This window comes from Bombyx mori, chromosome 12 (assembly GCF_030269925.1).
Source record: "Bombyx mori chromosome 12, ASM3026992v2".
NCBI lineage: Eukaryota > Metazoa > Arthropoda > Insecta > Lepidoptera > Bombycidae > Bombyx > Bombyx mori.
The window spans coordinates 14,949,597-14,969,770 of NC_085118.1; the positions used below are offsets into that span (position 1 = coordinate 14,949,597).

Consider the following 20,174-nt stretch of genomic DNA (forward strand, 5'->3'; position numbering starts at 1 on the left):
TTAGTCACTGACATCGCCGAAGCTTACGAGCATGTGTAAGATTATGAAATCGAATATATGATTCTGGGTCTAAACCTTTGAGCATAAATGGATGCTTATTTTATAAAGCATTTAAAAATTATACATTGTATATTTTCCGTTATAGGATTTGATTTGATATCGCCATATCCATAAGTACATATAACTGAACACCAAAAATATTAGATCTTCATTGTTGAAACACATAATTTTAATATTATAATATACTCCTAAATTTTGTTATCGTGCCAATAACAATTTTTTATTTTAGTAGCACGTGTTTGTTTTACAATCAATCTCGGTTTTCTTACGTGATCCATAAATTACGGTAATACCCTAATCTCAACGCATTCAGTAAACTGTACGTAATATAAATCGTAATTAATTATGAATAATTGAATAACAGTACTATTAGAGTAATGACCTTTTTATGTGTTCAGAGATTTTCAAACTAGGATTAAGTAACAGTTATGTGGTTTCATTTACGAAATATTTACAATGTTTTATATTATTCGCGGTTTTCGTGGTGGCTGATGATACATAACTAGTACATGACTAACTATGATAAAATACATTAAAGGATATTTATAAGAAGAATAATATTATTATAGGTAATATTATAATAGTGATAGGTAGGTAGGTACTCTGCCTATTTCTGCTGTAAAGCAGTAATGCATTTCGTTCTGAAGGGTGGGGCAACCGTAGTACAATAAAATCGCGACTTAGAACTCATGTCGAAAGTCTGGTGGCGGTATTTATGTTGCTGATGTCTATGGGCTCCGGTAACCAGTTGACACCGGTGGGCCGTGTGCCGCTATCCATGTAAGCAATAAAACAATCCAAGAATAAATACACCACAAAGTATTTTTAAGGAATTAAAATAATTTTACAAATTTTCTTCTAGTTGTTTTAACATTGAATTGGAATAGGCTCAAGACGTATGTAAATAACCTTACTCAACTTCAGCTGTCTACCACATTGACATCAACTCTTGGAAACAGATAATGCTGCAAAACTTCCTTTAGTTTGTATTAACTTTCAAACGATTTCTATGATTCTTGAATAACTCAATAAGATATTCTGTTTTGACATTTTATTTGAATTGTTCCCTTTAGCTTTGATTCAAAATTATTATCGTTTTAGTAACAAGTCCAATAAAGACAAAGTTTCTATACGAAGTGTATTTGAGTTTCACCAAAGGTCTTTTGAACAATCATTAAATTCTAAGTATAATATTGATTCTCCAGAACATTGAGATTTCTCGAAGAATAGTTCGTTGAGTTTGATATGAAATCAATAGTGATACTAACTTTAAAACGGCTTCAAGATAAATGAGCAATGTGTAAAAATTATTTGTAACGTTGCACAAAATGGCGACTTTCAACAATCAAGAGACGCAGTCCAGTCCTGCGAAGGAGATTCCCAGGTGAGTTGGCATATAATTTTTTTCTTGCACCGGTAGCAAATTAGTGTCGTAATTACAAATGCATTAAATAAAAATTCACAGAAACAATATACTTAAAAGAGGTTCTTATGGTTTTATCTAATCTTCATACGAGAGGATCTCACATTTTATTTTCCTACTCGATGGACTCCAAAAGCTACTAAAAGCACTCTAAGTATGACCGTTGGATATCTTCTGAACTTAATTTAAAACTTATTTGAAATTCTCTCTCAAAATGTTTCCAATATCAACTATACAAAAGCTATCCCAAGACAATTGAGTACCTTCATTTTGTCAATAACAATAGCTAAAAGCAAGATATTCTCTATTCCTACGAAATGCAATATTAATTCTTCTAGCAGGCGAATAAAATATTTAAATTCATCTGCTACTCATGTCACGACAAAATAAGTTCCTGATTATAATTACATGCACATCACCTTCTGACTTTAGTGGAAGCGTGATTCTTTGTCACCAATATCATATTATCAACCTCATCATATCAATCATATTATTGTCACATTACGAAAAAGCAGTTTTATTTTTTATTTTTTATCAATACTAACATCTCGATATATGTACTAAGCAGCGTGTTTGCTAATTGAAGTTGATATTTTCTTCGAGTTTTAGCAATGAAACTACTTGGACAGTTTCATTGTGTGTAGATAATTTTGATTATATAATTTCCAAAGGAAAATATTGGAAAATGACCGTATTATTAAGTTTAAATACCTAGTTACTTAGGAAAACAAGTTAATTCCACAGGTCGTACGATAGGGCAATGAAAAAAAATTTCAATTCTATTAAAGAAATTGAAGACGAAAATCCAAAATCAAACAAACTGATAGACCTGAAAATTCTGTTACTAATTTCTAAGTGCAAGGAAACGCAAATCGCCATAAAGGTTTTATTTAAAAAAAAACTGTTAAAGTTATTTAACTCATAACATAACACTTCTTATCGTTATTGTTTAGCTCATGTCAATCGGAGTGTTATCTTGCGTTAGATGACACAAGCACTTCTTGTATTGATAAATCTGTAACTTTCTATTGACTACTTCCACTAATTTGTCAAGTGTCAATCTGTCAAGTGATTGTCTGTATTGTGTGAAGTGAAAAGATTGTGTGAAGTGATTGTAATCCTTGTCTATTATTTTAATGTTATTCTATATATTCAACAATATAGCACATTTACATCGCTTTGTAATTGTAAAATTACCCACGTTGTTACGTGTTACGGTGTTTTGTTACTATTGTGTTCTCTCTATTGTCAAATTTAGCGGGTAATGGGAAATAAAACAATTAGGTTACGGATTTGTTTGAACAAAAAAAAAATTGAGTCAGTCTGTTAGGCAGCGGCTTGGTTCTGCTCCCCTGGCATTGCTGAAGTCCATGGGCGACGGTAACCACTCACCATCAGGTGGGCCGTATGCTCGTTTGCCTACAAGGGCAACAAAAAAAGAATCGTTTGTGTATTTAATTTGTTATCATGGCAATAAAGACATGACGACTGTTGTTAATGATCAATTATAAATTTTCTGTTTGTCAATATCTTTAAAATATTCTTAAATCATTTGTGGTGAGAGGCTCCGTATAGAGTCCCAGTTGCTTTTTAATGTTGAAAATAAAATATTGTATGTAAAATATTGTATAACATTGTATGTCTTCTATAACATTTAATGTGTGAAATCCGAAACACCATAATAAACACTATTGATAGGTATTGTACCTGATCCTTACTGCGCAAGAGTGTAGGATTAAAATCACTGAATACATAAACTCTAATGAGATTATAGTAGTATTTTTTATCGGCAGTTTAAGATAATTTCTTTTTTTTAAGGAGATTTTATGACCTGGTAACTAAGACCTTTAGGTCAAGTCTTATTTTCATTTTAATGATAGCCTTTAGCTTTTTTATATGAAAAATGTTATTATGAAATGAAATGAAGTTGATTATTATGAAACATGGCATGAAATGAAATGAACACGAAATGAAATGAAATGAAATGAAATGAGATGAGATTATATGGAATGAAGTATAATCACAGTAAAATGGTGGTCATTATGAAATGAAATGAAGTTGATTATTATGAAACATGGCATGAAATGAAATGAACACGAAATGAAATGAAATGAGATGAGATTATATGGAATGAAGTATAATCACAGTAAAATGGTGGTCATTATGAAATGAAATGAAGTTGATTATTATGAAACATGGCATGAAATGAAATGAACACGAAATGAAATGAAATGAGATGAGATTATATGGAATGAAGTATAATCACAGTAAAATGGTGGTCATTTACTGAGCATTTTTCAGTGGACTTTTTGGAGGATCCCGAGAAGTTACGTCCAGCGGCTTTGTTTCATTTTCCCACATTTGTGCACTTTCATAGATACTAAACAGTTATTAAACTACCACTATTACACATTTAAGCCTGAAGAAAAACTAAATAGACAAAATAAAACTTTTTCAACTTCACTCCTCGCGTTCCCGCCAAAAAGTCCTCAAGGTAATTTTTTTAGAGATTTTATGACCTGGTAACTAAGACCTTTAAGTCATGTCTTATTTTAATTTATATTCTTATTTTTATGATAATATGAAGTGAAATGAGGTGAGTGAAATGATGATATGCGATGAAATATAATCTCAGTAAAATGGTCGTGATTTTCAAGGTAATTTGCAAAACTGCATATTGCCACAGACTATCTCTCTACCAACATGTCCGCATGTTTTCCAGATCACACATCATAAAAAGGTGCGTTCTTAAGCGCTACAGTAAATAAAATTATTATTTTTCAATTGCTACTTAATCCTAAAATGTTAAGTCACACTTCGAAATCACTGTGATCACACCAATATGCATCATATCAAACAACCGCTAACAAATGTTACCAGTTCACACTCCGACAGCGCTGTTCCAAACAAAAACTACTATTACATATTAAAAGAGCCGCTTCACGGAACCGATGCGTTAAATTCTGTACAAAAATAAACGCAACGATTGAAATACAAAACATACAGGGTCGAATAAATAATAAACTTCGGCTTTCGACGTGTGGACGGAATGTCTGTGATCTCTTCGTGCAGTCATTGTATTGATTTTTTACATCCGGTGAGACGAAAACGGATAAATCTCGCTATGATTATTTTAAAATTCTAATTAAAATTAATTTTACGGAAATAATATAATGGCAGTAAAAAACACGAAACCGTAAAAATGCATTTAATTATTTTTTTAGTTTAATGAAAAATTAAAAGTAAATGTGTGGATTTTTTTTATAAAAACAGACGGTAGTTACAAAAATATTCAAATATCGACTTAGCAGTGAAGAACCACGAATACTGTAAATTTTTCGAAACGACGGAAATATAATAATAAGAAAAAATGCGAGATTAAATCGTAAAAATGATTTTAATTATATCTACGATTATCGAGAGAAGAAGTTAATAATAATTTCAAAACTTTAATAAATTTTCTTCATTACTTATTTATAAGCTGTTGAATAGCTTCATTCGTAATACTTTAAGAGGCGACTGATAAGTGTTGCCTCTGTAGCATTTAATTTATGATTTTAGATTGGCAATAGAAATACAGATATTATAATTATAACTAGTGGTACCGCAGTAGTCGAAATTCTACTATAATTGATTGGAATTATAACTTTGAACATTATTATGGTTATATTGTCAAAGACTATTTATTATACATATTTCTATAATCACAGATTTCGCCAAATAGACAAATAATTTAAAGACAAACAATATTAATCTATTCTCAATCTGACCACAGACTTTTTTTATTGCTTAGGTGTGTGGACGATCTCACAGCCCACCTGGTGTTAAGTGGTTACTGGAGCCCATAGACATCTACAACGTAAATGCACCACACACCTTGAGATATAGTTCTAAGGTCTCAGTATAGTCACAACGGCTGTCCCACCCTTCAAATCGAAACGCATTACTGCTTCACGGCAGAAATAGGCGGGGCGGTGGTACCTACCCGTGCGGACTCACAAGAGGTCCTACCACCAGTAAGAGACTTTAAGCAATGACAGAACTTTGACAATAAACAAAAGAGCATTTATGCGAGTGTGTGTATCAAATACACGGTAGTGTGTGTAATGTTTTTTTATTTATTGATTTAATGTATTATTAATGCATAATTAAAAAAATAATTAGCATTATGCACTCCTTCTTTGTATTATCTATGAGTGTGGAAAATTTCAGACTACTCCGTCCGCGCAATTTACATAAAAAGGGGTACAAAGTTTTGGCTTCACGTATTAATTCACGTAAACTTCGCGATTTCGTCAGATTAAAAAACAGTAAATTATAAAATGAGATATACATAATAGAGTAAATTATGAAAAACGTAAAGTATAATATTCCTCCTCCGCTCCTGGCCTTTTCATTTTTCATTATTATTATATTTTTTTTAATTGTATATTTGACTTGTTTTTTCCTTTATTGTAAATATTTTTATTTATTTAAAAAATAAAGAAAATATTTGAGAAAAAAAAAAGCCCGCTGAGTTTGTTTCGCCGATTCTTCTCAGGACTGTGACTTTTTTGGAACCGGTGGTAGAGTTAACATTGTTATTTATATTATGTCATTCAATAAGTGTGTCATACTGACATCTTAAGTTTTCGATCAACAACTATTGATGATCGAAGTCTTAAGTTGAAATAAATGATTTTGAATTTGAATTTGAATTAGAAACTAAAATAAAGAATCAGAGATTGTGAAGCGGACGTGTGATTAAATCGTCGACTTCCATATCGTTTGATACTAAATATAGTTATTCCATCTCTAAAATGATTTCTTTTTTTATAACTCACGTCCCGAGCTCTTCTGTATCTAGAGGAATAAAGACTTAAAAGAGATTGGTATCAGCAGTAAGACACCAAAATCTACTATTATGTTGGTTTATATTTTGCGTGGTAATATACTGGGTGTCCCAAAAAATAGTGTCAAGCCGAAGTCCAGAGGTAGAGCATCACTAGGACTATTTGAATTACCCCTATGTATGTTCCGCGATTGTTGATAGTTTTTTAGATTATTTTTTTCTGTGATAAGTCACTTTTTAGTCACTGTAGCGCGAATAGTTAAGGTACATACCTGTTTTTTTTTCGTTATTAGTTGAATACTAGGCCTAGCTGATTCCGAAGTACTACATCCATAACACTTACGTAACCCGTTAAAAAAATTATTGAAACTAAAAAAGTTATTAAGCCTGTATTTTTTCTAAACTTTGAAACCCGCTTAAAAAATAGAGTTACATAAAGCCCGTCCAGCTCACGGCCCACCTGGTGTTAAGTGGTAACCGGAGCCCATAGACATCTGCAACGTAAATGCCGCCACCCACCTCGAAACATGAGTTGTAAGGTCTCAGTTATTACAGTACAACGGTTGCCCCAACCTTCAAGCCGAAACGCATCACGGCAGAGTTGTGGTACCTACCCGTGCGGAGTCACTATAAAGACGTCCTGCCACCAGTAAATGGCTTTAGTGTATAGTAGCATAAACTGTACTCTTGATATTCCAATTGTAAAAACAGCTAAATTGACGGAGAACTCATATTCGACCGATACAGGTACAAAAAATGCATGATTTTACACAGAAAATCGACGGTCCACTTTTGTTTTTTCGCCTCGAACCAATTCGGACTTCAATTGAAATTTTACATGCATTGTTGAATTTGAAAATGATATCCTCAGAAGGTATGGATTGATTTTGTATTTCGTATGTTTTGGATTTTGCATCTACGGTTTTGGAATGAAGAGTAATCCCATGTTTTTTTAACGAAAGAAAGAAATCATTTATTCATCAAGCATAGTGAAAATGAGTTATTACATAATTAAGTTAAAAGCAGCGTATATGCTTTGTCATTATTTGAGATGCGAATTTTAGTGCCGTGCAAGATATTATAATATTATACCAGTGGTCCCCCGGTTGTCGAAATTCGACTATAATTAATTGAAACTATAAGTTTGTACACTATTATGATTCTATCAAAGACTATTATCCTTCTATAATCAAAGATTCCATCAAGACTACATACGCTTTGGGAAAATAATAATAAAGACAAACAATATTTAATCTATTCTCAATTTGACCACAGACTATAATCAATAAGAAAGTGTGTGTGTCAAATACATGGTAGTGTGTGTTTAATTCTTTCATTATCGTTTACAAATTGTTCAATTACCGGTAACTATTGCCCTAAGGAAATAAATAATGAACTTGAGAATCAATCCATGATGTTTGAAAATATTATGAATATAATATTAGTCTTCGTCTTCCTAGCGTTCTCCCGGTCTGCTTTCCTAATTAAACTCCTCCACTTTGCCCGATCTTGAGCATCCTTTTGGGTAAGGTCCTTCATATCTGCCTTGACCACATCCAACCACCGTTTCTTAGGCCTACCGTGGGATCTTAGTCCTGGTACAGAAAGGTTGTGGCACTATTTCTGAGGTATCAATGATTTTATTTTACTACTAAGCATTAATATGCATAATCATCTTCATTGGACAGTTATTAAGCATAGTTATAGCCTTTTTTGTAATTTCATATTTTTATGAGCCACAGGGGCTAATCTTTTCTTATTGCAAATGATTAGCACTATTTAAGTACCACCTAGTGAGAACACGTACACTTTCCACCTCAAAGTTTGCTTATAAGCACGAAAAAAAAGCGTCGGTGTAAAATATTGAAATACTTAAGAATATAGTCACATAAAATCCTGAATTACTTTATAAAATAGGAAAATAAATATCGCTCAACGATAACGCAGCGGCTGCGCTACGGTACTCTGTATAACAAAACGTATTATGCGACCATTCCCTCGGGTACCCTGTCTGCTTGAACTTCCAACGGAAGATTGTCTTTTTCATATTGCTTCCTTTTAAATTATATCCAGAGCTCGAAGTAGTTATCATTTGGGATGTTTGAATTTTTCAAATAATGTTAGTTAAATTAGTTTTGTGGGTTATTCAATGCGACTCAAGCGGAGTCATTTCACTTCTCTTCTATCATATGTGTGTGTAAGTTGTTTATTGCACTAAAACATTAATCGATACGACATATCGGGTGTGATGTCTATATACCATAAACTAAACAAAAAAAAGCCTTATGTGTTTTTTCTTGAGTCTTGAAGTCACAAATTCTCGCGTGAGTGACGTGTCTTTCCACTGAGTCACCTTGTTCTATTGGCACTTATGGCAATGTCTTAGCAAAGATGGCTGCCCATCTGTAACAGTTGATTACAATGCATTAATTATGATATATGTAGACAATTCACAATTGTGTTGGTCTTTGAATGACTTGACCACGAAAAGTATAAAGTTCAAACGTCGTAAGATTATATAATAAATAATACAATAAAAAAGCGAAATTAAACCTTAAAGGCTGTTTTTATTAACGAAACGCGAAAACCGAATAAAATATCCAATTATTCACAATTATTATAAAACATTTTCAACTGTTAAGATTTTAACCCCCAAACTATGACTGAAAGATACCAACAAGATAAGTTTATAGATCCCAATGTGTCGATTTCATAGCAAATGTTCGCTTAATATTTAAAATCGTCTGCCCTATATAAGTATTATATAAATTTGAATAACCCTAAAATGTAACTATCAAAATATTAATTTAAAAACCGGTGTAGCATTGGACTACAGCAGTATTGCGGTCTGGATCGACTCAGTTATAAATTCTGCCCTCAATAATGCAATCTGGACGTGCCGCGCCCGCGTAGACCCGGATGCGAATACTAAATGCGGATATTGTGGTCCAGCGGACCGAACGAGACGGTCTAAACGAAAATATCCCTTCTTAGACGCTGCAAGGACAATGCTTTAATCACACGAAAGCAAACGCGTGGTACGATTCTTGAGTTTTATCGTTAGCGGCTGCTGGTTTTTAATGTGGAATCTATGATGTTGCCAGGTAACAGATTGTTTAATGTGGTGTGATTTTGATTTATTACAACATAGATTTTTGAAGTGAAACTTCTTTAGAATCGTTGTGATTACGGATATTCATGAAGTGATGGGAGTGATAAATGGCTTGAGAGGGGATTGTGCGGTGGGTTGGGATGATATACCAGCTGCTTTAATAAAGGCGGCTGGTCTCATTCTCGCTCCAGTGCTTTGTCATGTTTTCAACACTTGTATTGATTCCGGTATCTTTCCAACAGTTTTTAAAAAAGCATTAGTGCACCCCATACACAAGAATGGTGATAAGATGAATATTACAAATTACAGGCCCATATCAGTTTTATCAACCTTATCTAAGAATTTTGAGAAATTATTAAATAAGAGACTGCTAAATTACCTGAAAAAGTATAACATAATTGCCCAAAACCAATACGGTTTTAGATCTGGTAGAGGCACTGAAGACGCAGCACTGGAACTAACCTCCACTATATTAGAACACCTAAACAACAAAGCTAAAACGCTCGCCATTTTCCTCGATCTATCAAAGGCGTTTGACACTGTATCTGTACCTATATTGCTAAATAAACTGGAAGTCATTGGTATCAGGGGACACTCACTCAAAATATTTCAAAGCTATCTGTCTAACTGCTCACAAATAGTCACCATTGATAATACCACCAGTGAAGAAGCGTCTGTCACTTACGGTGTCCCACAAGGCAGTGTCCTTGGGCCTACCCTATTTCTTCTGTATATAAACGAGCTTTGCTTGTTAAAAATTAAAAATACAAATATCGTTACATACGCTGATGACACAGCTGTAGTTGTTCATGGTGATAACTGGATAGAGACGCGTTTATGTGCAGAGGAAGCGCTGGAGACAGTATCTGATTGGCTTAAAACTAACTTGTTGACCCTTAATATGGAAAAAACTAGATTTGTTACCTTCTCCCCGAGGAATGTATCGCAGCCACCGCTTTCCTTTTCCTTGACTGTTCATCAATGCCATTCAGAAACGAACACACATGATCTTTGTCCAAAAATTTCACGAACTAATGCTGTAAAATATCTTGGTCTAAAAATTGACGGCACCCTATCTTGGCAAGAGCATATAAATGATTTGGTTGGAAAAGTACGAAAGCTTATCTTTGTCTTTCGGAAGCTAAGAACATCAAGCGATCTCCACATACTGAAAATGGTTTATTATGCTTTGGCACACTCTGTCATAACCTATTGCATTGTCGTTTGGGGAGGCTGTAGGAAAGGATTATTACTTAGATTGGAAAGAGCACAGAGAGCCGTGCTTAAAGTAATATCTAAAAAACCAATAAGGTTTCCAACGGAGGAATTGTATGATATCTGCAAAGTGCCTCGAGTTAGACAATCTTTTATTAGGAGCACATTGTTACGTAAACATTTGGAACTCGTTTTTGACCCTAATATCTGTTCGCAAACTCGTCGTCAGGGCAGAGTGTGCAAAATCTATGTAGCAAATTATAATGTAGTCAGGTCTCACTATAGGTATTTAAGCTCTATTCTGTACAACAAGATAAATAAATTACTAAATATTTACCCACTTATTTCTAAAGAAGTTAAAATTATCATTGATAGATGGCTTTTCTCCCTTACATACGAAGATATAGAAGAATTACTGGAGTAGATTACACATTTTGGTAATGAGCAATTTATATATTAGGTATTAACACGCATCTACACATCGACGCTTGAAAGGCAATCCTGACTAAGCGACAAAAGTAGGTAAAATGAGTTATATACACCATTGGAATCGTCTGATTTTTCTGCGTCGTTTGGTATAGGTTTCATCACTCTGTGACATGTTTTATGTCGCTTAGATATGGTGTGATTTTCATAAAAATGCTGAGTTTTTTCCTACCAAACGACAAAAAAAAAGTTATTTTAGAGACATCCTGCAGTTAGGACATTTTAATAATATGGTATTAGTCACTTAGTCAGTTATTCATGTTTTTAAATTTTGATTTGTTTGTATTTATTTATTTTTACTTGTTAAGAAATTATTCTTTGAAACCACTTAGTAGATTGTACCTATACAAAGTAGTCGTAATTGGTACAGCTATACAATTTAACCTGAAACAAAATGGAATAATATTGAATCTTAGATAGTTTTACTTGTTTAACATAATATCCCTTTCCATCCGTAAATATTTTTACATGACAACATTTCTAATAACTACGTCGCCTAGATAATTTTACTTGATTGATTTCAATGCTTACTTTTGGCGCTTAGTTATGTTTATCCAAAAACAAAATATATTTTTTTGTCGCTAAGGAACTGCGCGATTAAATACGTCGCGTGGGGGGTATGCGCAACTAGTCGCGTACCACGTTTTGGCGGGCTGGTAAAATGTGACAATCGTAAGCTGGGCGTCGCTTAGTAAAGTCGTTTGTCATATTATTTTGCATTTTGTTCCCATGAGGGAGATGTGAACCACCAAATAAGACCAAAGAAACGACTATAGATTCCGTAAAAAGATTTATCAAAAGTTTACAGAGTCGTCGTGGCCTAAAGGATAAGGCGTCCGGTGCATTCGTATGTAGCGATGCAACGGTGTTCGGCGAGTAAATTAACCCACAGACACAGACCACTGAGTTTCTCGCCGGATCTTCTCAGTGGGTCGCGTTTCCGATCCGGTGGTACGTTCTGCGAAGCACTGCTCTTGCTAGGGCCAGTGTTAGCAGCATCGTCAGGTTTGAGTCCCGTGAGCTCACCTACTAGTTAAAGTTACGCTGATACATCTTGTGACTCTGCACGGGTAGGTACCATCACCCTACCTATTTCTGCCGTGAAGCAGTAATGGGTTTCGGTTTGAAGGGGCAGCCGTTGTAACTATACTGAAAACTTAAAACTCATATCTCAAGGTGGGTGGTGGCATTTACGTTGTAGATGTCTATGGGCTCCAGTAACTACTTAACACCAGCTAGGCTGTGAGCTCGTCCACCCTGAGCTGAGCACTAAAATAAAAAAATACCAGCGGTACCTTCGCATTACTATCGTCAAAATTCGAGCAAAGTTTACCTTTCTGAAGAAATTAGAAATATCTCCAACTTATACAAACTATACAAAAAACACAACACAATATTGTAAGCGAGAGAATTTTTCGTAAAATATTCTTAGATAATTTCAACATCGGATTTCATGTACTTAAAAAAGTCAAGTGTCTAAAGCGTCTTTCTTCACTACGAAAAAAATGAAAAATTTCGAAAAACAAAGAGAAAAGCAATAACATGAAACAGAAAAAGAAGAAAGCTATACCCGTTTTAGAGCCCACAAAAATATACACCGAGATGATCCGTCATCTCATATGCTAGTTTCGGAAAAGTACTCAACACGCCTTTTGCACAATCTTTGCTTTTGTATTATGCTCGTAGTAGGAAACTAGCCGTATATAATTTTTGTGTTTATGAAACGGAACTCGTAATGTTTTTTGTTACTACTGGGATGAGAGTAATGGCAAGCGTGGCGCAAATGAGATTGCAACTATTTTACATAAATATATTCAGTCCATTGATGCTAGAAGAAACGTTACGCGATTACTTCTCTATTGCGACTGTTGTCCAGGCCAAAACCGTAACCATACGGTATTAGCAATGTTGCATTCATCATTACAGGAGTGCAAATATATCGACATTATTCATATAAACTTTCTATTGACGAGACACACTTACATGTCGATACCATGCCATTGTAGAGAATCGATCAAAACATACCACTGTTTACGCATCATCACAATGTTTTACAATATTTTCAACAGCTAGGCAAGATTCATCGCCTTTTCAGGTGGAAAGACTGAGCTATGAAGATTTTTATAAATGGGATAGTATTAGTGATAAGTACTTCAAAGGCAACCAAACCGGGAAAATAAGCAAGATCCGTGTTATGACTTTCAAAAAATACAAGCAAAGCGTTAAATACAAAACATCTATGAATGCTTCTGCATCATCTTTTGATGTCGAAGTTCAGCCTAAAATCAAGTTATCACTGACATCTTGTTATAGGTCTCAGTTACCCATATCAAAAGCCAAATATGATGATTTGCTCAAATTTTGCACTGACAAAGTCATTCCTAATTGTCTTAAACAAGAGTTTCTGAGCATTCCACGTGCACGACATTGCACGATTGTGATTGATTAACAAAAAATAACAAGATCTCATGTCGCATATCTATCGTATGCCTTTGGAGACTGATTATATTAGGTACAATAGTGTTGTTAAGTTTGGTTATGTTCAATAGCAGAATACAATTTATTATTGTTTTTGTTGTTGATTTACTCTGAAAACTAGAGCTTTTATGAGTTTTAATAATTCTCTATTGTTTTTAAGACTGATGAGGCAATAACTAGATTCTGGTATTATATTGGAATACACTACAATGTGTTATGGTTTATTTATTTAATATTGGCAAAATATTGTATAAAATATAATAGTAATAGCGTGATTTTGTTACAAAAAAATATATCCCTATTGTCTCTTACAATAAATGTTTATTCATAAACGTCTCGCTCTTTTGGATTCGCTCTTTTGCATGATTTACCATAGTAATTTATTACATTTTAGTTCAATTCTTTACACTTTCTACATGCATAAAAAAATGGAATAGTATTTAGATACATTTACTCGATTTGTTGTGAACTATGGGATCACTTTAGTCCAATATACCCAAAACGAAACTGTAAGCTGTGCGAATTTGTCTAACTTTACATGTTACTGAAAATCTTTCAACGATAGCTCATATTGTTTTACATGTTACTCCAAATCTTTCAATGCTGACTTAGATAATTTTACTTGTGACCAGAAACCTTTTATATAAAATTCAGATAATTTTACCTGTTTATCAAATTATGGACATTATATATAAGCGACAATAACTGCTATATACACAAATGATAGGCAATAGCCTTTAAGTATATTCGATGCGCAAAAAAAAACTATTTCTAGGTCTGTTAAGATAATTTCAATCCTACAGTTAGATTCGTTAAAATAATTTTTTTTTCAGATATTTCAACTTTAAATTGCTCTACTGTAAAGTTCACGCAATGTCGCTTAGTCATGTTTGCCTTTCAAGCGTCGACATACACTCAGACATACACCCACACCCACACCCACACCCACACCCACACCCACACCCACACCCACACACACACACACACACACACACACACACACACACACACACACACACACACACACACACACACACACATACACACACACACACACACACATACACTAATTGTACTTCTAGATTTTGAAATAATATTGTATTGATTTGATAATTGTATTTAAAATTAATTATTATAATGTGTTTATGAAATATTTAAATTTATATGTTATTGTTCGTTGTGTGTAGGGGCTGGCGTTGTTATCTGCAACACAGTCTATGACTACAGCAGATAACATCGTTTCAATATTTGTTATTATGATTAAAATTGTATGTTTTTGTAATAAATAAATAAAATAAATAAATGATTGATTAAAAATGATTTCAAACTCGATGAAACGAAAACATAAGTCCATAGAGACACAAACACATAAATGTATAGGATTCAGCCGGCGAGAGAACGAGATAGAACACATTAGACGTTCTCGGTCTCCTCTTGACTCTTCGTAGCATCCTCACTATTGTCTTCTAAACATTGTCCATATGTATGCTTATTTATAAGATTCACTTCTACCGTGTGTGACTTGCACACACACAATTTTTTTTTTATGACCTTTGTTTAACTAGTTAAACAAGTGTCATTGATAACGCGTTTTCGTTACGTTACGATTTCTATTCGCCCCTTTTTTGGCCCGAGACCAAAATTAGTCAACCGTTACCGCAATCCACTTTATGGAGTTCCGTGCTACTAATAATATACAGATCAATTGCGTTTCAATCGCTTTTGAGTGGCAATCACTTGGCAGGAGAAGACCTGGTCGCTCTGTACATACGGTAGGTAGCGGTAGGCAGCGGCTTGAAACGGTAGGCAGCGGCTTGCAACGGTAGGCAGCGGCTTGGCGCTGCCCCTGGCATTGCTGAAGTCCATGGGCGACGGTAACCACTCACTATCAGGTGGGCCGTATGCTCGTCTACATACAAGGGCAACAAAAAAAAAGTTGGTGACGCACTGTGGAGAGTGAGATGATGACTGCCGACGTGATCTGCCGATGTCAAGGAGCAATCGCAAGACAGGGTCAAGTGGAGACACCTTGTGAGGATCCTATGTACCAGTGGGCTACCCTAGGCCTACAACAACAATAATATACAGAAATTTGACGCCTGCGGCTCCAACCACACCGCCGACGGCTAACTGCATCAAGCTACAATAGCTTAGTATATGGCTATTATTTTTTGGACCTGTTGGCGAACCTTACGAGGCCTACGAGATGCACGGGTACAGGTTGACCGAAGATGTTAAAGGGCCATGCACTAAACCACTCCCCTGCCCTCTCACCCGACGCGCCGTCCCCGCCTGACACTTTATTCTGCAAGATGGTGGACTCGCAGAAGTCAAACATCGTCTTCCATTTGAAGGCAGCCCTGGCAAAACTTTTTTTTATTTATTGCTTAGTTGAGTGGACAAGCTCACAGCCCACCTGGTGTTAAGTGGTTATTGGAGCCCATAGACATCTACGACGTAAATGTGCCACCCACCTTGAGATATCAGTTCTAAGGTCTCAGCATAGTTAGAACGGCTGCCCCGCCCTTCAATCCGAAACCCATTGCTGCACGGCAGAAATAGGCAGGGTGGTGGTACCTACCCGCGCGGACTCACAAAAGGTCCTACCACCAGTAATTACGCAACTTATAATTTTGCGGGTTTGATTTTTATTACACGATGTTATTCCTTCACCGTGGAAGTCAATCGTGAACATTTGAACGCTTGTATGCTTAAACGAACACGCTCTACGATTCTCACACATCCAAACCTTTAAACCACTCCACGCAATCAGCGGTTTCATAAAATTGACAAATTATATCATAGCCGGCACGCGGTGCCAATTTAATCAGATTTAAAACCAGGGTAATTAACAGATAATAGTCGAGCTTGGTCCGTTGTATGCCGCTAATAATACGAATGTTATTTATTGTGTCCGTATATATTTTCGTTATTATTGTTACGTGCTGGGGTTCGGGATAAATAAAATTTCACCAAAGTACAACTTAAAAACTGTATTCAACAATTAAAACACTTAAACACGTCACAAACACTTCAAAACACTCAACAAGCACTTTAAAACACTCAACAAACACTTTAAAACTTTCAATTCGCTTGTTCCGCTTCGCTTCAGGTGATCCGTTCGCTGTTTCGCTTCGAGTAGTTCCGATTACTGACTGACTGCGTGCCATCCCTACAACGCTTTTATGGTCGAGACGAAATCCCTAAAATCGACGAGAATATTCCACACATCTCTAGTAGTAGTTTCCGCTATCTGTCAATAGATGGCGTTGTACTTTTCGAGCGTACTAGGTGCTTCTAGATCCTTCGATATTCGTTCGACTATTCGGTGATCGATGGCGTTACTCTTACCGGCGTAACACTATGTTTATTACACACTCATCGGTCATAGGTACTCAGCACACACCCTCTTACGAATCTCTTAATAATTTAACCTACTTCTAAAAATACATATATTAAACTAGGTTGTACCGAATTTTCAAAGTTCGTACAAGCCCGAAATTTATTATTCCTTCATCTGGAATTCACAATAAAACTCTTCGATAAAAAATTCAAGAAGATAACACAAAAACACGTGTGTCCCGTAAGACGGGAAGGATTTTTCCTCAAAGTCCCGAAAATTTTCATATATTTGACACGCACGCCTCAAGTCGCGGACTGAATGAGAATTAGCTGGAAATTTCGCATGGAAAACGCTGAAGGGTTTACGTAGTCAACCTGCATTATGTCTGAATTTGACAGGGTACAGAACATCGGATTTCATTACAATATTCACAAGTTAACGCCGAATTTCAGACGGGTAAGCATGTGGCTTTTGAAATTCGCAAATCATAAGAATATATAAATTTATCACTCGCCTGTTTTTGCCTACTACTGTTATGCTGGTAGCCTCGAGAGACTATATCAGCTTCACCAAGCGTGTAGGTAAACTCCCGAAGGTCAACTTGGCCAATTTGCCTACACTAGCCCTAATAAGGGCAGTGATTCTCTCAATTTACCACCGGATCAGAATCGCGACCCATTGAGAAGATCCGGCGAGAAACTCAGTGGTCTATATTTTTGTCGCAAAGCAATAAAGACTTTTAACTTGAAGAATGAGACAGCCGATCGTTGTTTCATTAAGCTATCGCTGCCGAAATATAGTTGTGCAGGATCAAGATAGCCTTTTTTTTTTTCATTACACTTTCACCTCATGTATTAGGGTGTTAATGCTGAAGTTAAACAAATAATTTCACTCGATTCAGACCTGATGAAACATTACTACAAATGAAAAACTCTAAAAGTGCATTAAATCAAATAACATGAAAGTTTTCTCATCTGAAACTCGGATAGTGTTATTCATTGGACGATAATCGACTATAACTCACATCGTTGCACTTCGCTTTGTGCAACGCTGTTGCGAATCGGGGCTGGCCAACATTTTAAAACGCGGTATACTTTGCAGCATATAGTTATCTATATCCCATTGTTATTACTAAATTAATCTAATAACTAAATTCTCACTTCTATTATTATTATTTTTTATTGCTTAGATGTGTGAACGAGCTCACAGCCCACCTGGTTTTACTGGAGCCCATAGACATCTACAACGTAAATGCCGCTACCCACTTTGAGATATAAGTTCTAAGGTCTCAGTATACTCGTAGTTACAACGGCTGCCCCACCCTTCAAACCGAAACGCATTACTGCTACACGGCAGAAATAGGCGGGGTGGTGGTACCTAACCGTGCGGACGGTAATTACGCAAATTATGATTTTTCGAGTTTGGTTTTTAATACTAGATGCTATTCCTTAACCGTGGAAGTCAATCGCAACAATTTCTTAAGAACGTTTTTCATTAGAAAAATTGATACCCGCCAAATTTTTCTAGTTTAATGTCGAATATATTACATTAAAATTAGGTCTTATCTATAAAGGTGTAATGAAGAAATATTTACTCATACATGACCTTGTTTGAATTATAAAAACTATAATAAAAAATTTGATTTTATTTCTGGGTTAATCTTACTTTGGCCAACCACAAAATAGTTTCTGGGCGCATACTTGAAATATACAAAATTCTAGGATAACTTACATACAGCGCGTTCAATAAAAACAATCTAACAACCACAAATAGTTTTAAATTTTAATTACATTCCAAATACTGGTCGGTTTCGTAAAAACATTTTCAATTTTATTGAGCTTCAAATATTTCAGCGCCGTTGGAATAACTAAAATATTTAATTGAAAATTTTTAAAAACTAGGATCGTGTTAGCTATTTTAGTTTTGAATACAGACAGCTAAGACAATCTGAAACTGAAAATTTTACTTTTTTTTTTTATTGCTTAGCTGGATGGACGAGCTCACAGCCCACCTGGTGTTAAGTGGTTACTGGAGCCCATAGACATCTACTACGTAAATGCGCCACCCACCTCGAGATATAAGTTCTAAGATCTCAGTATAGTTACAACGGCTACCCCATCCTTCGAACCGAAACGCATTACTGCTTCACGGCGGAAATAGGCGGGGTGGTGGTACCTACCCGTGCGGACTCCCAAGAGTTCCTACCACCAGTGATTACGCAAATTATAATTTTGCGGGTTTGATTTTTATTACACGATGTTATTCCTTCACCGTAGAAGTCAATCGTGAACATTTATTGAGTACGTATTTCATTAGAAAAATTGGTACCCGCCTGCGGGATTCGAACACCGGTACATCGCTACATACGAATGCACCGGACGTCTTATCCTTTAGGCCACAACGACTTCAAACGACTTAATTTCGATACTCTAAAAATAGTGCACAAAAAATAAAAACATATACCTACATGAAGCGTTGACAATCCCTACAGCAGTCGGGTAATGTAGTGATCAATTTTAAAATTCAGATTTATATCCACACGAGCGGTTAGATTTATGCTGATGGGGTGTGGAGTTTTATGGCATAAGTCGGGGCATTTTCGTCATATAATGGAAGGCTGAATCACTTTAATGCGTTAATCGTTGGCTACGAAGATAATCTTGAATTATGTGTGAGAATTTTGGAGGAGCATCTAGAATATTCTCTCTGAGCTTTTCATTGTAAAGATAATTGAAATTTATCGTATACTAGCTGACCCGGCAGACTTCGTAGAGCCTCAATCGATAAATAAAAGACCTAAGCTTTTGTATAAAATAAACTTAAAACAAACAAAAGGGATCCGTCCGACGGGGGACACATCAAAGGAAAAACAAAATTATTATTTTTATTTGATTCCCAGTATTTTCATATTTATTTACCGTTTAAACCTTCTCTGGACTTCTACAAATAATTCAAGGCCAAAATTTGCCAAATCGGTCCAGCCGTTCTCGAGTTTTAGCGAGACTAACGAACAGGAATTCATTTTTATATATACCTATATATAGATTGAGTAGGTATGATGATCTCTTGAAAGAGAGTACGAATCTGCTGCATAGGGGCTGCACAGGACTGGTCATTACAGCGAACCTAGGGGACAGGTATATCCAGTCAGTGGGAGTCTGTGGAGTTGCTATGATGATGGTGCGAACACAAATTATACCAGTACTTAAAAATAATACTGTGAAAC

At 35.4% G+C, this 20,174-nt stretch overlaps 1 protein-coding gene across 3 annotated transcripts in view; it reads left to right on the top strand.

Moving 5' to 3' along the window:
* Positions 1-20,174, top strand: part of LOC101744455 (kinesin-like protein CG14535) — a 434,238-nt gene that overhangs the window by 272,753 nt on the left and 141,311 nt on the right. The window contains exon 2 of one of the 3 annotated variants that reach the window (XM_038014621.2): positions 1,266-1,444. The exons of 1 other annotated variant lie outside the window; for it this stretch is intronic. In XM_038014621.2, coding sequence (XP_037870549.1) covers positions 1,389-1,444 — 56 coding nt within the window. In that variant the 5' untranslated portion in view covers positions 1,266-1,388. Of the gene's footprint in view, positions 1-1,264; positions 1,445-20,174 lie in introns of those variants that run through there. One more of the 3 variants, XM_062671579.1, reaches the window with a different exon arrangement.